Source organism: Drosophila willistoni (assembly GCF_018902025.1).
Source record: "Drosophila willistoni isolate 14030-0811.24 chromosome 2L unlocalized genomic scaffold, UCI_dwil_1.1 Seg196, whole genome shotgun sequence".
NCBI classification, from domain to species: domain Eukaryota; kingdom Metazoa; phylum Arthropoda; class Insecta; order Diptera; family Drosophilidae; genus Drosophila; species Drosophila willistoni.
The window spans coordinates 5,803,095-5,827,408 of NW_025814048.1; the positions used below are offsets into that span (position 1 = coordinate 5,803,095).

Here is a 24,314-nt window from a genome sequence, read left to right on the forward strand (position 1 = left end):
CTTTTTTTTTAAGAATTTTAAAATTTAATTTTCTTATAATGTTTTTCATTTGTTAAACTTGTTATGAGTGGCTTAAAATGGTTTGGTGTTAATTTTGCATAGAAAAATCAATTTTATTCAATTAGCATGAACATTTTTTTTTTTTGTTGAGAGAGTAGAAGAATTGGTTTTTGACTAATGAAATACTTTTTTATTAGAAAACACATATTCTAGCAACAGAATTAGAAGAGTCTACGAAGGCCCTATAATTGTTTACGATTCTTTTATACTATGATCTTTTAATTTACAATTTTTAAATCTTTTTCGTTGGTTAAATAATGAAATAGAAATGCAATTTTTAATTCTTCTTCGTTGGTTAAATAATGAAATAGATAAATGAGCTATAAAAAATAGAATCTTCTGCGAATTGTTTTTAAATTATGACTTTCTTTAATGATTGGATTAATGTTAAAGAATTCAGATGAGTATTGCCATTAAAATATCTACGTATTTCATTATTTAACAAATAGTTTTATATAGGTAAAACTATTAAATTCCAAACTTGCGTTTACAATTTTAATATTTATATTTACTTTCTTCGATCTTTTATTTTAATCCACTTCAACCTAAAGACTTTATCTGAAGATCTACTGATGTCGAATTGGAATTTTACTGCTGCAAAATATTACTAAATATTTTATTCTTAAACTAATTATAGTAATAATCTCTATTGGAAACCTTTCAATATTTTTGAACAACCAAATGAAGTAGGATTTTTAACATTAACTTTCACTAAATGAATGAATTTGTTTTGACTTTTATTACCAAGTATATTGACCCACAAAATTAGCATAGTCATATACATATATAGTCAAACTTAAAACAATCAAGTATTATAGAGCCAAATTGTACTAACAATAAGAATTAAAGTTTTATTTTTAAGTTTTTAAGGTAAACTTTTGGGTAGGAAAACTATGTTAGTTTTCTTTTTTATAGATCATTGCAGGGACGAATTTAGGCATTAGTCCGTGGAATGGGCAGTGCCGATTACTGATCTAGGGGGTGGTCCAAGAGGTCCGGAACCCCTCCGGACTTAAGAATCAGTTTAGGACACGGTCTTTTAGATTACGTCGTAAACCTGACACATATTTACAGTTTCTTCGTTTTAAATTAAATGAAAAATTAAGCCGTTTTCTTAAATCAAGAAAATTATTTAAAAGAAAAAATATCATCTTGGAATGAAGATGTTTTTATAATGTTATGCCCTTTGGGGTTGTCAGTGGGGGTAGACGGGGATAAATTTGCCGAAACTTTTCGTCACGTTTATGGTCGTCCTAAATCCATAAATTACGGAGTTCTATTTATAAATATATCTATTTACTATGATATATCAAACAATTCAGGGTCATGTAATATTTAAAATTGTACGCTTATTTATATTTCGATTTTATTGAACCTTAAAAATCTTGTACAATATTTTCAGAGGTCTAAACATTTATCTTTATAAATCAGAAATGGATACCTCTACAGAAATCAGATTCAAATTTAAAAAAAGAACTGATTTAGTTATCTTCTTTACTTTAACTTTATGGAAAATGAAAAAACAATATTTAAAATTTAAGAAATGAAGCTCCAAATCTAACCTTAAAATTTACTTGACCGGATCTCAAAAACCAAGGTCCGTATTCATTTCTCATCCATATCAAAGCTCTAATAACAAGTAAAATTTTAAAAATAAAAAATCGAATGGCTTAAAAATAAATAAACTTCAAAGTGATCTACTAATATCTTTTTCCATCTCTGTCTAACATCTTTAAAAATTGTCTCAAATGAAATCTGACTGATTAACTAACTTACTTGACTATTTAGTGATATACACTTCATACATACTTATACATATATTTACTGTATAAGTTGTTAATCTATTTATATGACACTGAAAGTTACCTTCGCCTCTGTGGAAATGAGATTTCCGCTTTACGATTTTGCTAGAATTCTGAGAGCGTTTTGAGAGTCGATTGTTGCATTTCCGTTACTCTCCACCTCTATCTCCATCTCTGTCTCTTGCTGTGGCATTGCAATTGTCTGTAATCAATGTGCAATTAATCTGTAAACCGACGACGCCCCAGACATTAAGTATAACGGTTGTTATTGTTTAATGTATTTTTAGTGTGCCTCTGATTTTTTTTTATTGCTTGTTGCTGTTTGTTATAATTTTATTTTTGTTTTTTTTTCTGTTTTTTTGCAATGTCAGTGGCAACTAGAAATGAGTCTCCGGTTTGGTTTGGGTTGGGTCTTGCCTATTAACAGCTGTTTAAATGCCGTTAGATTATTATAAATAACAGCAACGAACAAAAACGATTTATATTTTGTGTTTTACCTACACTTGTACATAGATTGTTCTAAGGCCAAGGTTAACAATAGACGCAAAAATCATGCCAAAATGTCGAAACAACAAACTAAAGTCTGACATTTGAGGTCATGATGGTTTTTGTACTGCTAATGATCATGATCAGTATGAGGATGATGATCATGATCATGTACATTATGATGATAATGATGATGCTGAATGTTGTTGTTGTTGTTGCTGGCGTGACCATATCGAGGCAATAAGCAAACATGAATCAAATGAATCAGCACAATTCTCAGGAGAGAAATGAGTTTTTTATTCAGATATGACTAATAAACAACACCAAAAAAAAAAACTCTGAAAAACATGAACAAATTTCAAATAGTTTGATATTTAAAACGATAAAGGACACACACTAGTATATACATATGACGATATTTATGTCTTATGTCCATTTCAAATGATTTATTTACTTTATGCCCAGCCTTGACAGAAAATTGTATCGAAATTGTATCCATTCTTTTCAAAGAGACAAATAAAATTTGTCTATTACCTGCTATTTGTCAAATCGTTAAATTTATTTATTGGCAAGTGCGTTTTTACAGGCACAGTGGGTTAAATCTATGGAGGAAATACGTTCAACAAGTTTATGAGTTAAATTGATAGTAATAATGTGAAATCTAATGAAAAATGCATACATTTGGTAGATATAAACAAATTTAAAGGGAGAGTGGAAAATGAAGACTTTTACTGTCTTTTACTGCATTTTTTTTTAAATTAAAAAATTTATTAAGTTTTGTGTTCATATTACAATAAAAAAACATTAAAAAAATTTGCAGATGATTAAACTCTTAACTTTTTTTTTTATCTACCGTCAGGTAAGGTAAAATTTACAATTCTATTAAAATATTATCTCAAAAATTTTAAAAAACCATGTTCAATTTGCAATATTTTTTCGGTTGACACTATATAATACAACAAAATGCTTAGATATAACACAAAATTATTGGATCACATTCTTCAACAAATAATTAAACATTTTTTTTCAAATTTTAAAATTAATATGAGTAAATTTCGTTTGGGGAATAATAAAAAGAATAACATAATATACAAAAAATACCGCAAAATTTATACTCGAATAGGCTATGTCCAATGCTTATGAAAATCCAAACAAAAGTGACAGACATCTCAATATTTTTAAATCATTTGGAAAAACTTATTTAAGTTACAAAGTTTTATCTGTTTTTAAAATTAAAAAAGTTTTGAAAAACTATTAGTTTTTATTATTTGTTATATAATATTTAATACCTATTATAAACACAAATTAGATATAGAATTAAAGTGGAAATTCGTTGTAAATGCTGTCTGAAGCTGACTGAACACAAATAAATATTGTTCTAATGTATTGACGTCCAGTTCCTAAGTACTTATATTTTTGGTGTCACTTAATATATCAGATCTATTGAAATTTTATCCTAGCCGTCTGATGATGAATTTGATTAATTTGCTCCACTAACTTGCCTTCAATTGGTCTTTTGCCACCATCCCTTCCTTCCTCAGATTCCTAAGTACTTATATTTTTGGTGTCACTTAATATATCAGATCTATTGAAATTTTATCCTAGCCGTCTGATGATGAATTTGATTAATTTGCTCCACTAACTTGCCTTCAATTGGTCTTTTGCCACCATCCCTTCCTTCCTCACATGCAATTGTTAATGAAACGAAATGTGTGTGTGGATATGTGTTTAGGTACATATATATATATATATCTATGGACTGTAAGTTTATCTATTTGCAAGTGGGAGGCATGTTTATATGTAGATACAAATGTATCTACTTGCAACAAGGTGTGTGATGGTGGGAGAGGATGGGTGGGGGACAAACATTTCATTTCACTTTGGTTTTCTGTGCTGTATTAGCTAATTTGCTTAAGTGTGTGTAGACAAATAATTGCAGCAGACACCAGCAACAGCAACAACAACACCACCAACAACAAGGCAACATGTTGTCTGAGATGTCTGTCAGTGTGTGCGTATGTGTGTGTGTGTGTGTAAGCACAAGGATGCAGCCAACTAATTGAAAGTCAATAAATGCATTATAAATTGTCAACCTTGACATTGAAATTGAATGACACAAAGTATTCGCTGTTGTCGCAGGTTTTTTCGTTTTTATTATTGGCAGCAACTTTCGTTCGAGCAGTGGGCTAAGGCGCTTTAACCATACCGAGTCTCAACTAGAAGTAGGCGTGGCAATAGCAACAAAAGTGAGCGGCTGCTGCACGCATTTATCAATTGCATAAAATAATAGGCCTAGGCGCATAATTTAATGTCGCGTTTTCCTGTGAAGGCCGCTCAAAGCTGTTGTTGCAGTTGCTGTTATTCTCCATTTCATTTTCGTTTATGCAGATTAATCAAGCACAGAAACTATACACATATATATATTCACATAGAATAGACAATTGCGATTGCATTCTGTGCATGTGTCACGCCAAAAAGGCGGACAAAGATTCTGATTCTAAATAATCTTGATAGGCCAACATGCAAAATAAAGAACAACAAAACAAAAAAAGGCCAATGCCTCAAACAAAGTAAAGTGACAAGTAAACTTTTGTTCTAAAAACAACCTTTTTACTTACAATCTATATATATACATATGTAGCATTTCGGTTTTATCTCAACGAGGTTCCACTTACTTCTAACAAGTCCAAAGCCTTGGATCAGGCAATAAGGAAGTGCATTGAGAAACCGGATAGATCAAGGAAAGTGTGTTTAGTTGGGTCGATGAGTCGATGAGTAGAAAACTAGAGGACATAGTAAATGGGACATACTACTTTTAAGTCATCCTACTACAAAATTTAACTACAGATTTAGAATTTATTTATAATTCGTTAAGACGTTAAATATCATAAAAAATTTGTATAAATTTAAATTTTTATATAAATTTTTAGAGAAATGATTTTTTCTATTTGCCTAAACTTTAATGAAAGTCTTTGCTTGAAAATATAAAATTTTTGATTGGAATTGACTTATTAGAACCTAAGTTGATAATATTTTTCCTTCTTACAGACCAATTTTTGCCAAAAGAGAAATCTATATATATTTGTATATATGGGTATCGAACGTGACCCTATATCGAAACACCTATTAATTTTGAGCAATGGGGCAAAACTTATAGCTCTTGGTTAGTACTAGTACCAAAGTCGGTGCAAAATTTGAATTTGGTTATTGGATGTTATTGGAGTTATAAGGTTTCTTAAGTAAAAGCATGTTAGAATATAAATCAAAATGTTTGAGGCATTAGGATGACAAAAATAATAAACTTACATATGTATATGTATGAATTTGCTGGTCCTGATATCCGATCGAGTGAGTGCCATCACGGATAGGTGAAAACCCGAAGTTATGCTAACATGTGTAAATATAGTGCTGGGCACTAAAGACAATGCTGACTCTTGTGATATGTTAAAATATATCTGAAACCCTACAATATTTTACTATTCTACTTCTTAAAATTTTCATCCCTCTAAATCCTGCTGCGAATGACAAAATTGTAAATCTCACGCTGTATCTCACTCCCTAAATAATATTTTTAACTCAATAAGTTTAAATATTTTATTAAATTTACTTTTCGACTTACGATCCAATGCTTGTTATTTTTCTAGGGTTGCGCGCAATTGAAAGTGATAGTCGCGAGAATTATCGAAGACAAAATAATCCACTAAATAAACAAGTGAATGACCAAAAAAGTAGCAAGTTTAGTGAAAAAGTTCACTCATTTCAAAACTAAAAAATTTATAAAAAATTGTATTTGAAAACAGGAACAAATCAAAAAGAAATTTGGGGGGTTCAATTGAAAATTGTGTCATAACCTGAGCCCATGAATCGTGATGCATAAAAATACACTTTTAAAACATTTGAACTCAGATTGCTTAAATAACAAGCTATATAATTTTTTGTTAGCGTTCTGCCAAATAAAGTTTTCAGCGATTAGTAGAAGACCAAGAATATGGTATACAGACAACTTTAAACTAATAAGCCTTTTACCTCTAATTATTCAATGAAAAATAATTAAGAACCAGTCTCAAAAAAACCGCAAATCGACCATTCTTAAAAAGTCAAAATCGAAGATTATAACTTTTAATTTTCAAATTTAGAATATAAGATAACTACAATTGAAACTATTGCCTAAGTTACAAAGCTTGTTAGTTTCTTAAAAGCTTAAGAAATATGTATTGAATAATTTTCAAATAAAGTTCCTTTATGGCCAATTCCCTTTTGGCCATTTTCTTCGTTCTCGATTTCCTTAATATGCTAGACAAAGTTTTGTTAGCTATAAATGTTCAAACATTTGCCTTACATTATGGTCATATTGACAGTCTTATATTCATTATGGCCATAACATTTTGCACATACCAAAGACCAACCCACACACACAGTCACACACTCACACACACCTGAAATAGAGGAACATAGAGACAAGAGAGAGAGGCGTTGCCCGTGCGTTGCACGCACCGCAAAAAATAAAAAAGAAACAAAACCAATTCAAAGCCATTCACAAAATGTGATTTTAATTGCACAACAACAGCAGCAGAAAAAAAAATACATATTCGTTTGTCGGCCCAGCCCCGAAACTGAGGCCTATAGCCATTGCATTTTCCGACCAACATTCCTAACCCAATTCTGTCTTAAGAGCGGCTAAAGCAAAAGTTAAATGTAGATTTTAATTTAAATATATTTACATTTATACATATATAGTTTATATAGTCAGTCGGTCAGTCAGTCAGTCAGTTAGCATTGGAGGTCAGACCACCGACCCAACCTGTTACATCATTCGAGAATGATCCTCATCAGTTCCTGGCCGCCGGTCTGATCGTTCAAGTCTCTGTCAAGGTTAACCCATGGCTTCCTTCTTAATGAAGTGCCGAAACTTGGGCATTGGCATCCACTTGTTGGCTCCAAAAACTGGTTTCACATATGGATGTGCCACCAGGTTGCACATGTACAACTACACAGGTGATGCAGGTGATTGCAACGCCTTTGCCCAAAACCTGGCTTGGTCTGGCCTGGTCTGGCCTTGCCCTGAACCTGTTTTCCCTTTCGCGGTATCTGCTTACTTTTTTTCTTCTTTTTTTTGGGGTTCTTTAGTTATGCCATCCCCGCTGATTCTCATGACCCAATTTCCTTACTCCATAAGAGATATGTACCTATATTCCATATAATTTTCATGGCATAAATCTTTTCATTTTATTTAAAGCTCATAATTTATCAATTTTGTTGAGGCCTTTAAAGCATGCCAAATTGTTAAAGCTAAGGAAAAAAGGTTCCTTAATGATGCGATCTTAATTGCCAATCGATTTGCCCCTCTAATGAGGTTCAAAATGTTTCGTTTAAGTTAAGAAATCTTAACTAAATTTGTATAAAATATATTTTATCAAATTTAAGTAAGTATTTAACACAAATTTCTATGTAGGACATCATTAATTCTTTGTTTTTTGGTAATTGAATAAAATAACTGTTTAAATAACTTTCAATTTTATGTAACAAATTCTTTGATATTTTTTATAAAATTCTTGATTCCTAAATTTGATTCAGGAATATATACAGTGCACTATGGTCAAAAAGTCGTATTTTTTGGCATAAAGTCCAATTTTAGAGCTAGAGCCTTGAAATTTGGTACATATGTAGGTATGTTAAAATTATATAGAATTTCCGTTTTTTTTTTTTAGTTGGCCCATGTGTTCACCCCCCTCCTCTAGTGGCGGAAACAAATTTGAGACATTCATTTTTTGAACTTAAATTTTGATTTAATTAAATTTTTTTTATAATGTTCGTAAAGAGTTGAGTTTGTCACTCTATTGAAATGTAGCTTAAATTTTTTGAAGGCATATCTTTAAAGTTTATGTAAATGTTGATAAAATACTCAAAAATTTGGGGAAATTTAATTTTTTGGACCATAAAAACCTTTTAGGTAAAGATAAGATAAACTGTTTACCACAAATTTTCCATTTGGCGCCAGGATCCAATATAAAGCCAATTAAAGAACTCAATTTTCCATGTATTTTTTGGGCTTATTTTACGACGGTAATTTATTATAAAGTATAACTACATTTGAACTATGAAATGATGGTGAATTAAACTTCCCTTTAAATATGATATTTTGCATTAAAATCGCATAGAAATAGATAGACTTACCAAACAAAGCAACGTTTAATTTAAATATCATTAACTAAAAAAATAAACTTTGATTTCTTTCAAAGCGCTTATATCCCTCTAAGGTAAATTGCCTTTTTCTGAAAAAAAAACAAATTGTTTACCACCAATAAACTTTCTCGATACCCAATACTTATATTAAGTTGTTTATCTTATCTAATTTAGATTGCTCTAAATTCTCTCCCCCGCAAATTGAACGTATACAAGGCGTATACTTAATATAAGGTCATTTGGTCAGTAATTTGCCAATTTGACGACAAGCAGCAAGCATTTCATTTCATTTGATTTGCCAACAAGTAAATTATAGTGCCAAAAACAAAAAATACATACAAAAAATTAAGATAAATGAAAAAAAAAGCGAGAAGAAAAAAAAACCGCATAACCTTGTGGTAAAAGACAAACTGCAAATACAATAGCAACAGCAACAACAGAAACAATAACAATAATAATATGAAATCAAAATTTTTTATTGTTAATGATTTATTTAATGGAAAATTTGTATTTGTTGTTTGCTGGTTGGCAGCCTCCAAAAAAAAAAACGTATGCTCATATATATATGTATGTATAAAAAGGCGTGTCCATCAAAATGTCGGGCTTATCAAATGGCACAAAACTCAGATCAAAGAAACCAGGAAATTAGCAAAAGAGCAAAAAAATTCTATGCCGAAAGTAAGAGGCATCGACTTAGTGTTACCCTGTGGCAAGCCAATTTATGATTTTCTGTCTAAATTTGCTTACATTTATAGTTGTTGTTGAGGTATGATGCCAATTAAATGTTACTAGTAAAATGCTGCCAAATGCTCGATAGTTTCTTATTCGGCCTTGCTCTAATTTCTGTACAAACTGCTAGAACATTTTTATAGAAACTTATTTCTGCAGTGTGTCTCAAATAAATATGTCCAATTGAGAAAACCTCCTCCAAGTGTTTTTATTTCCTCAAAATTGAAGCTTTTTTTTAATTTTCTTTGAATTTCTGATATACCCTTTTTTAAAGTTTGTATTTTTAACCTATTAGGTAAGTTAGTTTTGTAAGATTTATTCGGAATTTGTTTAGAAAAATAACTTTCTGATGAATATGTTATCTTAAAATTTTTTTCTGCGACAAAAACTGGCTAATATACTTTATTTAATAACCCAAGGCTTTCTAAATGGCCTTTTCCTAGTTCAAATTGTCGTGGTATAACTTTTACCGAATTTGGTTTTAAAATTCTAGAGTCCGTCGATAGATTTCAATATAAAACTACATTTTAAACATAATCTCGGAAAGAATATTAACTATATTTTCGGCGTAAAGTAAATCGTTTTTTTAAATTCAAATCTATTTAGAATTTTTTATTATTTTCAGTCATAGAAATTTAATAGGAAAACCAAAAACTTATTATTTTAAGTCATAGAAATTTAACAGGAAAACAAAAAACTTTCCTCTTTCCGTATGACTACCTAAAACTAGTGGAACATCATTAACTAATTTAAATTATCACAAACTTGTTTGTTAAATTAGTAAATTTCCTATTTAGAATAAATACTTTTTTTTAATATTAATATCAAAATATTTTTTGCAGTTTCTTAATAAAATTCAGTGAACTTCATAATTCGAGACACATTATTAATATGTTCACAAAATGTTGCCAACTCAACATGTTGCTATTGATCCATGTTGCTGGGAGACATATTGCTTAAAAGCCAAATTATAGTTAAATAGCTAAAATAGTAAAACATACTATGTTTATCTCAACCTTTTGTTAGTCGGTCTACTAATTGTTAATCATGTAAATAATCACAAAAATTGATGAATTTTTTTACATGTTGACAGACACTTACAATGTTAACCGATAAATAATGGAAAAGAATGTAAAGAAAAAACAAAAGAAGAGACCAAAAAGAAGTAGAAGATACAAAACACAAGAAAGAATAAAAACGAGAACAGAAAAATACTTACAACAATTCACAAATTTCAACCAAAATTCTAAACGAACAAGAGCTAAAACTGAACGAAAAATGTCTAATCGAATGGATAATAAAAAAGAAATTTAAAATTTCGTTGAGTTTTAATAAAAAATTCTCTTTTTAAATTCCCAACGATAGACAACAAATATCCCAATGTTGCTATAACTTAACAAGAATATATCTTATTACCAATTAATAGAGCAAATACAACAAATAAATGAATATAACAGGTTTACAACTGCCTATAACAAGTGACAATCAAGCTAATATACCCTCTAACCAATTGACTACAGGGTAAGGCATAGAAACAAACTACTTTGGGGTAGGTCAATTCAATTTTTAGTTGGGTCTCTGTCTGGTGTTTTCAGCTCCAATTGTAATTTCAATTTCAATTCCGATTTCGAACTTCAAATTATTTGTAAAAAGGCTTTTTAAGCCTGATTGCTAGGCATTTGTTGGCTGGTTTTCTGTTGCTATTGTAGTTTATTTGCTTTGTTCACGCATTTATTTGTCTTTATTTAGCGTTTATTTACTTTTTGCACTTACTTTTTGCTTTTTTTTCTCTTATTTTTCTTATTTTTCGCCTACATTTTAAGCTTCTCATGCGTTTCAGGGTCATCTATCTCTATATATACAATTTATTATAAATATATATGTCTGTATGTTTGTATATCTATAGTTGATCTGCTCACATTAACAATTGTTGTAGTCGAGTTGAAGTTTGTCCTTCTGATGACATTTTGCACGCGTCTGCGGTAAATTATGTTTAAGAGCTGTTCAAGCCTACGCAAAACAAATAATAATAAATAATAATAATAATAAGATATAATTGAATTTCAATTGCTTTCGATAGATGTAGTCTGTCTTTGGTTCCCATATAATATTCGCAAACATTTGCTTTAGCTTCTGTTTCTGGTTACATATTAACATATGTTAAGTATACGACCCGTATGGTTGACACATTTCAGCTGCAATTGCATCAACACATTTAATTGGCTTAGAAAATGCCGTTTAGATCATTTCATCGAGCTGATGCAATGACACCCACTAAAAAAAACCAAACCCACTAAAAGGATTAAAATGATATAATAAAAAAAACACAGAGAGCAGAAAAAAAGAAATGCTACACAAAAGCATAAAACAAAACTCATAAGAATGACGCAGTCGTTGTCGCTCATTGCAATTTTGTGCAAAATATTTTGCATATGAATGAAAATGTATACATATATATATTTTTTTTTGCACTTGAACTTGCACTTGACAGTCAAACAGACAGAGGGTGAGACACAGTGAGGTCCAATTAATTCAACAGAAACGACAAAAATATAATTATATTGTTTTTCTTTGCATTAAGCAAAATGTTCATAATAACTTTAACTAATATATTTGAAAAGTTGATTTTATATTGATTTAATATCAACCACTAATCGAATAAGTCAAATAAAATACATTTTTTTTTAGTTTTACTTTCCTATCTTGATTGTATTCTAATAAATTTTGTTATCTTTGAACATCTATTATGGCTTTTTGTAGTTGGAATTCTTAACTTGTTTTAGCGTTAAATATATAGTATGGCCATAACAACTCTGGATTCTTGAGCAAATGATGATAATTTGCTGGTTCTGGATGACCAGCTACACAGGCAACTTGCTCACCATTTTTGCTGATTTAAAATCTTACATATTCATAGGAATTTTTTACCTTAGGGCGGATACAATTTTTCAAAAGATAATAATGATTTTTTTGTTTATAAATTAAATTCAATTTTAATACAAGTTTTAATAGTATAATAAACAAACAAATACCGCAACTTTAAGAAATAAGCAACTTTATATGTAAGTAAGTAACTAGTATTCATATTTTTGGTTGTGGTATTTTGGATTCTTTTCTTTTTTAAACATTGTCAGTATGTTCTCTCTTATAATATTTAAAATTCCAAAACTTAACCAAATCATAAATTATTGTTTTCATTTGAAGTCTGTAATCTGTTTTTAAAAATTGTATATATTTAGCAATTTTGTACACTCTATATTAAATTCTATTAAAGTATACGATTCAGATATTCACGAAAAAAAATATATGTATCCTATATATATGACAATTATAAATAAATAACCAAACTGATCAAAAAATTTAAAATTTTTGTTGGTAAAACATCTAAAACTTAAAGAAATTAAAAAAAAAACCCTTCTTCCATTTTTTTAAAACCTTTTCGCATTGATTTTTCGCATCAATATTGTCAGCCTTCAAATTTCTTGTAAAATTATGTATATCAAAGTGTTCAATCCGATATATAATAATATAATATAATAATTGTAAAAATTTGTTTACCGTATTTAGCTTTAAGAACTTCGTACTACTAAAGGGTAATAATTTATCAATTTTGTACAAGTCTACATAAAATAAAAAAAAGATGAATTAATAAAAAACAATATCTAGGTCAAAGATAGCATAATAACATTATCAAAACATTGAAATTTTCCGCATGCAATATTGAATGCGACTAAGAAATTAATTTTTGTTAAAGTTCTTTGGGAAAAAATGTTCACAGTTCCATCAACAATTTGATAAATGATATCTGTCTATCATGCTGCGGAACTAAGCCCACCCCCCTTGCCCACTCAATCTATTGCACTCTCTCCTTGTTCACACCAATTCCAGACACATTTCCATTAGACAATTTGCAAATAAATTTGTTTGACCCTCAGAAATTGTCATTTTGATTGCATTTCCTACTTCCACCTATAGATAAATTGTTGATACACACTGGAGGAGAGACTGAGAGCATGTTGAATAGTAATTTAGTTGTTGTATTTTTTTTTATTTTTGCATGCAACGAGGTCGTCGTAAATACAAAAGACAAGCAACAACAACAACAATATACTTTCTCAATCTTTTTTTTTTTTGCAAAAACAAAATCGGAAACAGCTCGGAACACAAAGTGCGTAGAACACAAAATTTTATAAGATATAAAATCACACACAAAAAAAAAAAACGCCGAAATAAAAAAAGAGTGAAAAAAATCATTAAATGCATTGAGCAAAAATTGTTGTATGATTGTTGTTGCTGCCGCTGCTGCTGCCAACGCAACAAGTTTTGCTTTTTCGTGTGTGCGAGATGCCAATAAGTTGTTGCCACACAGTGACGTAGACTGGGATTTAGAGGGATTCCCAGAAGGGGTGGCATATTGCATAAAAAGATTGCAAGGTTTTGTGTTATCAAGGGGTGTTGTTTCTTTTAGTTCATTTAAAAAGAACTCTTAGCTCAGACCAATTAGTTGTGTTTGAATTTAGAAGCAATTTGTTTAAACTTTAAACAAGTATTTAGCCAGTTTTCCTTACAAGTTGATAGAGACAACATTTATGCAAACGGACTATAAAAAATACAGCTACAGTTATATTTGATATGATCTTTTTCATTTAAGAAATTTAACTTGCTTATACTAAGTGCTATTTAAAGGAAGCAAAAATTTTGGTAATAAAAAACAATATATAAACATTTTCGTCCATAAAATTCCACCCATTATGAATCCTAAACCACTATACAAATCTAGACATTCAAAAAATAGTTACTCTATACACTGGATAGCTTGAGTAAAATCTTAACTTTTCTGAAATTCGACAGCTTGAGACTTCACTTTTAATTTTAAAATCATTTAAATCATTTCATTCATATCTCTATCTACACATATGTATGTATGTACCTATAAAAGAAATATATATAAATGTTTTTTTTTATACAAATTATATAAATCTTAAGTCTATGTATGTATTGTATTATTATTTTCAACAAATTTACATTACATCACGGATCAAATAAATATTATCTCTTATGTTATAAGTATAAGTTTAAAGGGCATACCATGCGTATACGTTATTTTTCAAAAATAAAAATAGATTTGTGTTTAATAGAAAATAAACAAATTCCAAAAAATATGTTTTTTTACTTTTTTATTTTAACAGATATTAATGGATGTTAATGGATATTAAGTTAAGAGGAAAAGTTCGAATACATCTGCCACCAATTTAAAATTAACTTATTTATATTTTATTAGTCTTTATAATGTGTTCTCTAATGTCTATATAACCTGTATTTATCCTTTAATTCTTCAGATGATATAAAAGGATCAATTTTAAGATTAAGACAATTCTAAGACAAGTGTCATCAGGATATGCCTAAAAAAATTAGGTTGGTTGTGGAACATGATCAAATACAGGCGAGATTTATTTACATATATGTAACTCTCAAAGAGTCAAAAGTGCCTCAAGGCACACATCAAAATTTTTAAAAATCATTAGTACTGGCGATTTTGAAATTATTTGGGAAATTAATTTAGGTTAAAAAGATTCAGCTTTCTATACCCAACTAAAATATATTTGCAAAATTTTCAAAAAAAATATTAGTTTTCAAATTTTTGGTAAATTATATGATCATCGATAAAAAAAAAAGAATATTTATCTACAGGAATGAAAAGGAAAGGACTAAATAATTAAGCTTAGTTATAAGTAACTGATTAACATCTCTAATGTCAGACCTAACCTTATCATCTTCTTGTTCTATGCCAAATTTTAAAAGTATTGAAGATCCTTTTAAAAATCCGAGAGCGACGTTAACCCCATTTACATGAATCCCCCCGCTCTGTTTATCTGGCACTGTCTGTTTGTCTGTCAACTTTGCTGCTTGTTGCTCTCTGACTTGTTGTTGTTGTTGCTATTATTGTTGTTGCTGTTATCGGACTTGTGCGTACTTGGACTGCTCACGCCGCCGCCGGCGACCGCCTGCTGCTGTAAAATGAAAAAAAAAATTGAAACGAAAGCAGAGGCAGAGACAGAGACAGAGAAGCAGAGGGTATTTAACCGACCTCAAATCAATTTGCAATTTCAGTCTATCTCCGCGTTGCAGCGTTGCATGAACTCGCGTTAAATCAAAAAAAACTATAAAAACCTGTAAAATAAAACAAAACTACAGTAAATTTATATGTAAAAAAAATATATTAGGAAACGGGCAACAACAAAATCAAAACCAACAACAAGAGCAATAAATGTTTCAACGGAATCAACAACAAGAAATTACCTAAAACGCATACAAAATTTTCAATTGGAACGCTTTTTTTGTATTATTTGTACGATTATTTAATTAAAATGGTGTCAAGCGCGGCCTAGAAAATGTTATAAAATACTTTTAACCAAAACAAACAACTACAACAACAAGAAAATATATATATTCCAAGCACGTTTGCAGATAAACCAATAACAACAACAAATATCGAGAAAGAAGAAAAAACCAATATAAAAACAAAAAAAATTACGCAAACAGCAACAAAACAGCTGACGGGTTAAACGAACGTCAATGAACGTCAGAGAGAGAGAGAGAGAAAGGGAGAGCAACAAGAGGAGAGATTATTACACAAATGCAGTTAAAGCTTTGACTTTACTACAACTACTACAAGTGTAAGTGCAGCTCAAAAGCTTTGCCTGAACTTGAAAGTGAAAGTGCGAGAGACAGACAGAGAGAGAGACAGACAGACAGACAGACAGAGAGAGAGAAAGACTCTTTTGCTGGAGTGATAGTAATAACAATAATAAAAACAAAAAAACCAACTACAACTACAACTCAGACTCAGAGCAACATCATTAATCAACGTTTAACGGTAAAAATGAGCCAATCACAGGAATATGAGGTAAAATCATCACCCCAAGCGGGTGAAGAGGGTCACAAATTTATAGTTTGCCCCGTATTGACTGCGGTGCCGGTGATGAAACCGCCAGCAGAGGAAACGAACCCCCAACAGGAGACGGCAGATGAGGAGGAGCAACCATGTTGTTCAAGTTCCTCACAAGCCATAGTACCATTATCTTCATCATTGCCATCGAAACTTTTGCGTTATCATGCCAAACGTTCGGCTCAAGCCTTGCTCCAACAAATGGCCTCATTGGACAGTCAATTGGGCAGCAGTGCCAGCGGTGGCAGCTCAGCCGAAGAATTACCCTCACCCACTGCGCCACCCATGTCGCCGACGCCAATGGATCAACAATTATTGGATGTGGGCATGGGTTCCTCAATTGGAGACTCTGAAGAATCCGAAGAAGATGATGAACTAAAACCCTTGGCTGTGGATAATCACATTATAAATGAAACCCATGCGGAAGACTCACCACCAGCTGTGCTGAGTGAAGAGAATCTGGAGAAATTTCGTAAACATCAAATGGATAATATCTATTTGCATCCAAATTTCCATTTGGATCAATCTCCGCCACCAGCTGTGGCGCCCAACAATTCCCCTGTGGCCGAACCCAAACGTGTTCATCGTTCATTTTTGACCATGAAAAAAGAAGCACCAGAACCCATACAGATGGAGCCAGCCGAATCGGTGGATACTCTGAATGAAATCGATACATTGGACCCTGCAATGGTGCCCAGTGATGAATTGGCTGCGGAAATTTCCGAAGCAGTTGAATTCTATTTCTCCAACGAGAGCATACTGAAAGATGCCTTTCTCCTCAAGCATGTGCGTCGGAATAAAGAGGGTTTCGTCAGTCTCAAGTTGGTGTCGAGCTTCAAGCGTGTACGCCAATTGACACGCGAATGGAAAGTGGTGGGCAATGCCGTCAAGAGGAAATCCAAAAAGATTGAACTCAACGATGTGGGCACCAAGGTGCGACGCATTGATCCGCTGCCCAGTTTCGATGAGACCATGCCCTCGCGTACCATAGTGGCTTGTGATTTGCCCATGGATAAGCTGACAATTGAAAAAGTATCCGATTTGTTCTCCAAATGCGGTGAGATTGCTTTGATACGCATCCTCAAACCCGGCATGGCCATACCCGTTGATGTGCGACAATTTATGAATAAATATCCAGAATTACAGCAAAAGGAATGCGCTTTGGTCGAGTATTTGGAATCATCGTCGGCTCGTGATGCTAGACACTTGAATGGTCCCTTCCAGGTCTATGAAATGGTGGCCCCTAAAAAGAAAACTGGCAAAAAGGCAGCTGTCATTCAGATTGCTGCTCCTGTGGCTCGTATGGTTGAGAATTATCGTTATTATAATGAAACCAATAATTGTGAGAGAACACGTGGCGGTAGTTTTTCAGGTCATGAGACTATGCCTGATTTAAGATTCAAATTGAAGAGAAATAATTCCGATTTTCAACCGAATTATTATCAGCAGCAGCAGCAGCAGCAACAACACCAACAACAGGCCTACTACAACAATCATCATCATCATCAATTGGGCTATCAGCATTATCAAATGCCACGAGGAAGTCAAGATAGTTCGGCTTCTGGTTTCTATGCCTATCAACCGAGACGTTATAGTAATACTTCAACTTTATCGGCCAATACGGCAGCAGCCGCCACGGTAGCAGGATCAACAATTGTAGAGCAGATGCCATCACCAACCAATCCAGCACCCACTATACCTATTAGTAATTTACAACGTGGTCTATCCAATTGCTCGGAGCAAAATTATCAGAATCCCGTACAAGCCGAACAGCCAGTACGTCGTCCTAGCAATTGCTCAGAGACTGGTGCTCCCCAGAGACGTGATTCGAATTGCTCGGAGAATTGTCCATGTTCGCGACGCGTCTCAGATTTTGGTGAAACCAACATTCAAGCCAATAACAATGGCAATAACTATCGCAAAACTTCTGTATGCTCGAATGGCAGCTGCTCGGGCGAACGTCGTTTCTCCAATGGTTCCATGCAATTCGAAAGGACCTTCTCCAATGCCAGCGATGGTTTCTATCGTCGTCCATCGAATGACTTCCAAATGGAACGCGAACGTAGTGATTCCGGCGATCAATTGGTGGGCGGCGGTGGTGGTGGCTATCAGGTATGGCCACGTCGTTATTCCAATAATTTCCAACAATTGACCAGTAAATTGGCCAACTATGATAATGCCCAATATATTGGTGGTCGTCGCATATCAACCGATTCGGGTTATGATCGTCGTTGTTCATTTGGCTCCGAATTCGAGGGTTCACCACGCTCCAGGACTGGCAGTTTCCTGAGTAACTACAAACAGAATCTGGACTACGATGGAGCACAGCCACGTTCAAGGACTGGCAGCTTCCTTATGGATGGCAATTCGCCACGTTCACGTTCTGGGTCATTTGCCCAACGGACTGCCGAAAGTTTGGTACGCACTCCCATCGGACCCGATGGTAGCAAAGGTTTTGGCCAGAGGGCCCGTAAATTTGGCCAAACAGTGTCACCTGTAAATTAGAAAAGAAGAAATCGTTACAAATGAGATTGTTGTTTAATTCATAATATTATTTTATTTTTTGTTTTTGTTTCGATTTAAAAAAAAAAAAGAAAATGAATGGCTGTACACTGTGATGATGTCCAACCCAACAAACACATAACAAAAATCATTTAGAACCAATTAAGTTAATTAGTAGATTAAGTTACCAAGAAATGAAATTTGTTCTTGCTCTCAAAATTATCATAATCGTTAACAAATCACTGCCAATTAAATTTACTTCATATTAGTTATCAAGAAAATTGTTAATAATTTCAACTAACCTTTAGAATAGGTAAAATTTTTTAAATCTAGAAAGATTTCTACAAAGAATAATTTCACAAATAAACTTTTACTTATATTTAGAAGTTTTTTTAAATTTAAAATTTTTGTCTTTCATATATTAGTTGTATATATATATTTAGAATCAACTCCAGCATTATTACAGATCCCAGCAGGTTTAACCTAAGCTGACCTTATATTCAGATCATACAGCATATAATCATAACCTTTACCGATTTATAAAGTTACTTGAAACATTATTTAGATATCCTTATAGATTCTTTTACTTTAGACATCACAAAAAATGTTCTAAACTCTTAAAAGAGAAATGTTTTACATAATAATTTTTTCTCTTAAAGAGTAAAGAAAAGGATCGTTTCTTAAACAAATACAATAAATAACGTTTTATGTTAGTTAATATTAATAATTAAGTTTCAATTTCAATTATGCAAGTTTTGTTATTACCGAAAAATTAGAGCCTAATGAAATTCAAAAATTATTGCTTCCGTGATAAGAAACTTTTACTTTTCTCTAGGTGTTTAGTTTAAATCAAAATGGCCATTATAAACTTTTAATAGTTCTTTCATGATCAGTCAACAATCAAACACCAACACGGATATATCTATTGGGAAAATAAGTGTAAGCCATATGTTCGATATATCAATTTAAAATTTGTACTTAATTAGAGTCTCAGGTTTAATAGTTTTAACCAGATCATAAAAAAAAGAAAAATAGGTGAGAGCAAGACAAATTTCATTTTAATTTTTTATATATGTATGTATTCACAACAACATTGAAAATTTTTTATGATTTTTAAATTGATTATTTTTCAAAAAATTTACACAAAATATAAAAAAGAAAGAATAAAAATATTTTTCATTTTTAGCTTAAACAAAATAAAACAAACTTTTATATACCTAATTATTATATATATATATATATTACTATATAAAAAACCAATATAAATAAATAAATTATATTAAAAAAAAAACAAAACAACAAGTAAATATGAACTTGAACAATTTTTGTTTTCTTGCCAAATCACTTTTTGTGATTTATTGCATAATCTCTTAAAATTGAAAGCGAAATTTAGCTGCGTCTGGCCGGCCACTCGAGAATCGAAGGTAGGTAACTAGGCCAAAATAGAGCAATTGCCAACCAGTCTGCCTTGCTTGAGAAAGCAACACCAAAAAAAAAAAAATGTGAATAATATATTGAATAATAATTTGCCAAGTTTTCGCAGTGACAAAGCGTGACGCATGCGCCCCCAAACTCGGCTTGAATCAACTCAAATCAAGTCAAAACCCCAAACCCCTTAGCCAACTTTAGCTTTTAATTTTTCAAACTGAAGTCTCGCACTCGCCTGCGGTTCATAATTGTTCATAAAGCGGCCGTTAGCATTGTTACTGGGATTTCTTTTTATTATTATTTTTTGCGGTTGTTCGAGTACTTTTTCGAACGGCATGCGTGCGATTTTTTACTTCTCTCTCTTACTCACTCACTCTCTGAATATGTTGCGGTTCCAAGGTATTATAATGTTTTTGGATTTTTTTTTTTCGCCACGCATTGAACCGCCCACTCGGTTAAAGCTGAAGGCAACAAACTCGTTTTGGCCTAAAACTAATTGTCGCACCAAAGAAGTTGTCTGCCAACGGGAAGACTTGCATAACTCAAAGGCATTAATTTTATATATCGGAGTAATTGTAAATGGATCATATGATCTAAAGCCTGCACGAGTTTCAGATTTCACATTTCAGTTAATTAACTTCCTGGCCATAAAAAGAAATTCCCTTTAATTTATGTTAATTAAATGTAATTCACTTTTCAAACAGGAACAAACCAAAAGGCAAATATTCATACTTGCATATATTTTGTATAAGTACACATATCACTTCTTAATGAGCAACCAGTTCAAGTACTTAATGCAAAAAGTATTGAGATCAGGAGTGCACTTGGCAAACGTTTAAATTGGGCCCTTTGCATTTAAGAGTTTCTTTATGTATTTAATAGGTATTAGTTTTCTAAAGATTCAACATTTTTGGGGCAAGTGTTTCAAATGTGGATTCTAAAAGCTTATCTTTTAATACAATGTTTTTGTTTTTAAGAGGTTTAATCCATGATCCTTTTAAGTTGCCAAAATGAATTATCAAACATCATTGATATAAGGTGCGCGCAATAATTAAGTGGGACAAATACTTATCACATTATTTTGTCCAAAATATGCATATATATATATACATCTATGATATATACTCGATAAACATTAACCCATTTAAGTAACTTACTTATCCAAAACAAATAAAACAAACTTTTATATACCTAATTATTATAAATATATATTACTAACAACTAAAACAAACTTAACTTTTTCACATAAAATAAATACAACATTTACTCTTAAATATGCAGAGCAAAGATTTTAAATAAAGGCTTTTATATGCATATACATTTCACATATCTCAGATGGATGGATCGGGCACTATATTATATGTAGGTCCCCTAAGTTCAAACAATGCATTTCGAAAAATACCTACTTCTTTTTTTGCTACGTTTTATTATTTCTGAATTAGGCACGCATCAGGTAAAATACCTTTAAAATTGAGTTCTCAGTAGTTGTATATATTGTTTTATATTTGTATTTTAAATTTAAAATGTTTTGTCGATTACTACACAATGTACTTAATTTAGAAATAATTCCTATTTTCTTAAGGTTTATGAATTAATATAAAATAACTTTGAGTTCAAAAAATAAAGATAACTAGATAGTTATTGTCGTCTAAAATTAGAAATGGAAGAAGTCGACTTTATTTGGTATATTTTGGCATAGTGATTTGTATGTGGAAAAATATTCTTAACTAAAGTTGTAGTTTAAATTAGGTTAATTATACGTATATGATATTTTAATATCCTTTTAAATTTTCTTTTTTTATTCCGTTACTTTCAATCTTATTAATATTTAAATTTTCTATTTGAATTGTAATAATAACAACAAATAAAGTAAACAAAATTCTTTGGTTTTAATGTTTGAATGCATAATTAATATTGTTAATATTATTATTCACATCATGTCACAAATTGTGAGCAATGCCACGAAATTCCTCAAGCTTCTGGCTCACAGCATGATTAGTCACTTAAGTGCACTACGCATTTGATAGACGAGCAGTTAAATATTTACTTAAATATATAAAAGTTAAAACTGTGTTTCACGTGAGTTGAACAAACAGTTAAGTAGTTTCTTAGAAATTAAATTGATTTTGGGTTTTTAGAGAACATTTAACCTTAATTTTGTATTCAAAGAAATGTTTCATCGAATTCACAAGTAGTTAAAATTTGTTTTCAGTACACTTTAACTAACAATTTTTATAAATATGCAAATTATACAAAGTAATTATAGATTTTTAGACATAACAACTATTTATTACATCTAAGCTATTTCTATTTTTACTGAAATTTACAATTGATTCGAATTTTCAAAGTTAACAATTTCTTTTAGTAGTTTTAATTGTCAATGAAAAGCAATTTCTAACTTGTTAAAGTATAATATGAGTTAAAAGTATAAAAAAAGAGGCAAACTTTTTGGTAATTTCCTTATCAATTGCCAATTACTTGTATCCCCCATTTTGCACTTGAACCGCTCCCGTGACAAAGGTTGAAGAGTTCATTGTAAAATACATTGGAGCAGGTTCGGGTTATAAATATAAGCAATTGTAAATTATCACAATAAAAAATAAAGAAAAACAAAAAGTCGAGAATATTTCTTATTGTTATTGTGTAGATGACATAATCAACGATTGTGTTTATTGAACTGAAAGCGAAAATTCTCAACTCATCTCCAATGATTGTTGCCGAGCTCTCACCGACAACGACGACGACGACATCGTTTCGACTGATGCTGCCTGCCTGCCTGCCTGCCTGACCTTAACCAGTTCTACACAATGATTTTTTGGCAAGCCAATTGCATCCTTGAGATTAGCTGGCTAAAAATGTCTCAAAGTGGCTTTGTCGTTCAATGTGAAACAGTGAATTGATTGCGCTCAGAAATGTGCGAGATGATGCCGATGTGGCTGATGATGACGTGCCATGAGGCATGTTGCCTTAACCCTGATTTTTTGGTGGCAAATATGCAAGTGTGCGGTGCATACAGTGCGTATACTTAATTCTCTCTATCTACTTCCGCCACTTGAATGCACTTGAAGCACTCTCGTCATCTTCAAGTTCAATTGATATGTATTTTTATTTATATATTATTATTGTAGAGAGGAAAAAAAAAAGTAGTAACCTTAAATTTCATTAAAAACAACAAAAAAAAAAAAACAAAATTGTACTTGAAATTCGACTAATAGAAATTTCCGCACAACATCCAAGTGATTAAATTAACATTCAGCCAGTCATGTTGCCAATGTGCTTACGTATTGTATATTTGTTTATTGATGAAATGTTAGTGAACAACTTTATATATACATATATATTTATTTATTTTTACATATATACATACACACAAAGAGTGTGTGTAAGCAGCTGTGCGTACGTCTAACCTTGCAAACAACAAAAACAGAAACTGAGAACTAAATAAATCAAATTCCCATATTTTGTTCAATTTGGCTCAATGTTAAAGGAGGTCAATAAGTTGAAACAAGTTTAGAAATTTTTGCAAAGTTCCATTTTCGGGTTAAATTATAATTAAAATACTCTAGAAGAAAATTCAATTACATTTACTACTTTTCTATTGATCACAAAATGCATTACAATCGAGACAAAAGATTTTATTTCTCACTTTGAATTAAATAATTATTATTTATTACTCAATTTTGTAGTCATTGCCTTTAATAACTAAATATAAGTAGCAATAACAATTCCAATCCAATACAATCCCACAAATAATTTTTAGAAATAATTATGGACATCTCCTTTATAACTAAATCTAAGATCTAGAGTTATGGAGTTATGAAAGAGAGTTCCAAAAGAAGCAGGCATTGTTAGACAAGCCAAATTTGGAATTAATAAAGAGACTTATTGTTTATCAATTATAATTGAGCAAGATTAAAAACTTTGAAGGCAATTTTAAATTGGAAACTCTAACTGTATTAGTTGTGATATTAAATACCATAGAATTTATATATTTTAGAATATAGAATAGATATTGATTTTGTCTTTAGCAAACTATATACACACCGACAGATTTGTATGTTTGAACTCAGAGTCAACAGTAATTTTAATCTTTTGAGCATGTTGGATATGTCTAAGTAAATGTTCAGAGCAAAACTTACAATGATGTTCTAATCCAAGCGAGAGAACGACAGGGA

At 31.3% G+C, this 24,314-nt stretch overlaps 1 protein-coding gene across 1 annotated transcript; it reads left to right on the top strand.

The window, feature by feature from the left end:
* Window positions 1-15,772: 15,772 nt before the first annotated feature.
* Window positions 15,773-19,034, top strand: LOC6639913. Its single transcript, XM_002063237.4, has one exon. It carries the CDS (start codon window positions 16,144-16,146, stop codon window positions 18,712-18,714), a length of 2,571 nt encoding a protein of 856 aa, XP_002063273.1. The 5' UTR covers window positions 15,773-16,143; the 3' UTR covers window positions 18,715-19,034.
* The last annotated feature ends 5,280 nt before the right edge of the window (window positions 19,035-24,314 follow it).

What these genes read in the sequence shown, in the direction of transcription:
- LOC6639913 (XM_002063237.4), top strand. Translation starts at nt 16,144, where the DNA reads ATGAGCCAATCACAGGAATATGAGGTAAAATCATCACCCCAAGCGGGT.